This window comes from Buceros rhinoceros, unplaced genomic scaffold (assembly GCF_000710305.1).
Source record: "Buceros rhinoceros silvestris isolate BGI_N320 unplaced genomic scaffold, ASM71030v1 scaffold22374, whole genome shotgun sequence".
Lineage (NCBI taxonomy): Eukaryota > Metazoa > Chordata > Aves > Bucerotiformes > Bucerotidae > Buceros > Buceros rhinoceros.
This window is the reverse complement of record NW_010410414.1, coordinates 1-4,564: the sequence shown is the minus strand read 5'-3', so window position 1 is coordinate 4,564 and position 4,564 is coordinate 1. Positions and strand designations below refer to the sequence as shown.

Below are 4,564 nucleotides of genomic sequence, written 5' to 3'. Positions count from 1 at the left end.
CCTGCCCACCAGGCAGGAACAGCCTTTCAAAGAACAGTTCAGCTATGGCTCCAGTGTATCCACACAGCTCATCTCCAAAGCCTCCTTTGTATCGGCTGATCTGAGCCTGGAGCGGAGCCCAGCTGCGCTCCGAGGACTGCACCGTCATCCCCAGTGCCAGCTTTGCAGCCCATTTTGCCACCCACTCAGCAAACCAGCTGCAGCTTTGCTGGCCTGGACGCTTTGCCCTGCATTTCGGGAAAACCTCCTCCACCGAGAACATGAATCTCCCATTAGCCTTAATAGCCCCTAAATTTGAACAAGGGGAGAAAACGTCATACAATATTAATCGTGCGATTCTGTAAGAGCACACGCTGTACCCGTGTGAGTAGCTCCATCTGATCTACTTTCAAAAGGATTTGCAGTGAAGAATGCTCTTTATCTCCATGCTAACCACAGGCACGTCCCTTCCGAGAAGTGTTTGCAGCGTACAATATCTTTGGTGTATCAAAAAACCACTCCTCCCTCTGTTCTTCCTCCTTTGGCAGTGACTACTTCCAGCTCTGAGGAGCCCCTCCAGCTGTGCCTTCAGAGGAGCTACGGAGCAGCTCTGCAAAGGCCACCTCTGCATCAGCCTTACTGTCGTGTTAGACACCTCCCGCGTTCAGGCCCATTAACCTGCACACAACAGCTTGATGAATTAACGCTTATACAGACACAGTTGGCAGCTTCTAATGAAATGATGGTGGCTAAGCAGCTGCCGAGCAGTTGTGATGTCCCGCTAGAATGCCAGATGTCAGCTGGATTGGTCCTCAAAGTTTCCAGTGAAGGGATTTGGGGAAATTTGGGAAAGGGTTCTCAGCTGCAGGTGAGCTCGGCAGACACGCTGTCTGGCTGCAGCCAGACCCCGCGCAGGCGGCCGCAGAACCCGAGAGCCCACCCGCGGCTCTAGGCAGCCACCAGCAAATGGCACAGAGCACAACAACGATTTGGACTGAGAGGAAAGAGAGTGATTTGGCACCATGGTCGTGGCTTTAGCTTTTACCTAGAGAAGAACCCTTTGAAAAAAAACACCTCTGAGACTGTATTTGTGTCAAAAAGCCACCAAACTGATATGAGCCAAATGCAAAGCCTGTTGAACTGGAGAAGAGTCTTTTCAGGAACTTTAATTGGATTGGGCTTTCTCTGCACCGGTGAGAGGAGGTGTTGTGACACCTGCTACAGCATTTCACTCTCCCAAACTCCTGAGGTCCCTCTCATCTCAGTCCCTAACCCCAGCTGTGCTGATATGGAAGCAACGAGCAATCCCTGAATATTAAAACGTGAGGAATATGAAAACCAGGAATATGAGTTTGCTAATTCATGCAAAACCTACGTCCATCCTCTCTCCAATTTGCAAACCGTAGTGCCTATGGGGAACTTGGGGTTTTTTTCTGATTTTAAATATAAATGCAGACATAATTTATTCCAAGTCATTTCCTTAACCACATGAATCCCTCTCCCTCAACCTGTACAAGACAGTATGATTTCAAACAGAAGAAGCCTAATAATAGAAATTATCCATCTCTGCCGGAATCTAAGCGCATCCATGACCTTAGAACCATTTTGCTAAGAAATCCAGCTAGAAAACTAATTTTAAGTAATCTATGCATGTCAAAACCACAGATGGCTTTTCAGGACGCTCACTTAGGCATCATTACATAAGCAGCTTAGAGCTGCCTGTTGAGCCCAGACACAGGAGTAGATGGCGCTGAATCCGGCGTTACACAAACTCTTACTGCCTCATACATCTTTCATCTCAAACTTTTGTCAGCTCTCCACGCTACCCGGGCTGCCCACAGCATCATGGCACCGAGCGCGGCAGGTCTGCAGCAGAGCGCTGGCCTTCTCGATCCCCTCTGCCCAGAGCAGCAGCTGGCTAACGCCCAGTTCTACCAACAAACTGGGGAGACGATCCACCCTCCACCCTCCCAAAATGTTCACGGAGGGAACCAGCCTCATGAACCTCTTATTTACGTGCAGGTATTTACGTGCAGCAGTTGTGGAATGATTTTCTGATACAGAATTACAGAATCAAAATTACCCTCATGTTACCATTGGTAACGGTGCCTCTCCCTGAGTATCAGAAAGTTAATGAGCCTGCTCGAGCCATCAGCTAAAACTGCCACCACAGCGTGTGCTCCGCTGTGACTGCGGGAAGCGGGGCAGAACTCCTGACGAGGACAGTTTGTTTGCCATAGGCATGTTGCGTAACAAGGCCCAGCCACTTCCCTCTCTCTGCTCCCAGCCCTCTCCCTCTTTTCCGCGCACATCAGCTGGCTCCAAGAAGGGCCCCTGTTGAAAAGCAGCCAGGGACGGGATTTTGTTTTCTCTTCCCTGTGTGGAAGTGTGTCGGTTTTGCTGACAGATGGCTCGGCTGACTGTGTTTGACTCTTACCAAGCAGCTATTACCTTGGTAAATCGAATCCCATTCGAAGATTTTCTATAATTACATGTGCCGTGTGTTTGCAAGGCGTCCATCACATCCCGCACCAAGCCAGGAAGCATGCGGGCGGTCAGCTGGCTGATTTACCCCGCGCAGACAGCAGCACCCTCCCCGCACAGGGACGGGGGTTCTGGCAGTCTGTGCTGCCACCTAGCCAAGACCCAGCCACCGGCTTCAGCCTCACTCCACATTTGGAAAGCTTAAACTGAAGCCCCCACATCTAAAGAAAGCCTCAGTCCACAGCAGACACAAGAAGATTTGCACTCTTTGTGCTTTGAGAATTGTACAGGCAACGGAAGAGAGCAGCTTATCACAGGTAGTTACATTTCCCTCAGAAACCTCTTGTACTTACGGTAGAAGACATATTCAGTGTAGCTGGACCAGACCTTGTCGTCCGTGTACTGGTTGACAAAGGAAGCTGTCACCGAGGAGTTACAGGCCACCATGTGGAATCCACACTCGGACAACATGTCAAAAGCCCTCTCCAGGTGCTTGAACTTGAGATAAAAGCGGGAGGTGTACCTTTCTGGAGCTCTGTCTGGGTCTCTGCTTTCGTTCAAACTTTCTCCAAAGACCTCTTTGACCAGAGCAATCCTTCCACAAACCAAAATCCTTGGGACCCTCCTGAATTTGGCATCTGCTTGGCTCTCCCTGCCTACAGTGCACGACCCCCGGTACCCGATGGTAATGAATCCCCACTTCCGATCAGGCGGCAAGAGAGATGAGGGTGGGCATATTCTCGTGTCACTGCCTTGGGAGACCTCTTCATAGTCACTGTGGCAATAATCATCGGGGCTTTGCTTGCTGTCATCGGGAGTCAGGAGTTTGACCAAGTCCGGGAGCTGGAAGTACTCAGCCTCCCTCTTGAGCCTTCCCTTCTCTGGGAAATGGTCAGGCAGAACCACTTGCTTGTCCCTGAGATAGTCCAGAATATAGCGGAAAAGGAAACCATCTCTGTCGATGAAGAATCTTCCCTTGGAGTCTTTGGCCAGGTCGTTGGCTGTGTCTCTCTTTGGGGTGAACATTTTCCACAGCAGGGAGTGAGGGGTGCCAACCAAGGTGGAGTGGCGAGTGAAGTAAACCTGGCCACCCACATTTAGCTCCACTACCTCCGGGAAGGAGTGCAGCCCAGTCCCCTGCTCTCGGGGAGGAAGGTAAGTCCTGCAATTGCCACTTAGAGCCATTGTACTTCAAAGCAGAAATCAGCAGCACGAAGCAGCAGGACAATCAATCACATCCAGGTGTAGAATAAGGCTCCCAACACTGAGGAGAAACAGGGGGGAAAGAGGAAGTGAGAAAAGCAAAAGAGCCAAAAGGTTTGTTTAAAAAAAACCTCTGAATTGTCTGTGAGTGACAGTGTGGCAGAAGTGGCTTATACCCTAAGCCACAGAGGCTGGAGAGCAACCGCTTTGCGAAATGCAATCACATCATCAGACCTTCCAACAAAGCCATCCAAATCAAGGTCAAGCCAAGCCTATGGTCATTCACAGGTCTGTCAGAAGGGAAAACAAAATAAGACACAAATTATTGTTGCATGAATCACAGAAGCTGCAACAGAGAAAAGCAGATCCGTTTAGAAAGCGAAGCTACATCTCCTTCTGAACAGGATGGCTTTGTTTTGTTTGGATTTTTGGTTTTGGTTTTTTTTTTTTTTTTTTGCAAGTTCTATGCTTCTTTTTCACAAGTACTAATCCATGGAAAGATTATATACAACTCCACTGTTTGAGAGAAAACACATACTTCATCTCTAAAGAAACATCTAATTCAGACATGCACATGAGGGAACAAGAACAGCGACTCTTACCTTGGTTACCGTTAATGCATAGCTCTTGAAAAGGAAAGCAACATTTCAAGCCCCTCAGAACACGCACACGGGCACACCGCGCCCGGCTCGCGTGAAATCCGATCCCTGCCAGGGACAGCAACGGCAGCGAAAGTGCTCTCAGCAACATCCACGTCGATCTCAAGAGTTAAACCGAGTCACAGGAAAGTTAACCGTGGTGAGAGAAACCAATACACACCGCACGATGGGGAGGAAAGGAAAACCCCCCGGCCACAACCCCCCCGCCCCGAACCAATCCGCTCGGCTCGGCCGGCTGC

At 49.7% G+C, this 4,564-nt stretch overlaps 1 protein-coding gene across 1 annotated transcript in view; it reads right to left on the bottom strand.

Moving 5' to 3' along the window:
* Positions 1-3,648, bottom strand: part of KCTD16 (potassium channel tetramerization domain containing 16) — a 65,733-nt gene extending 62,085 nt beyond the window's left edge. The window contains exon 1 of the mRNA XM_010135621.1: positions 2,817-3,648. Coding sequence (XP_010133923.1) covers positions 2,817-3,648 — 832 coding nt within the window. The remainder of the gene's footprint in view (positions 1-2,816) is intronic.
* Between the last annotated feature and the right edge of the window lie 916 nt (positions 3,649-4,564).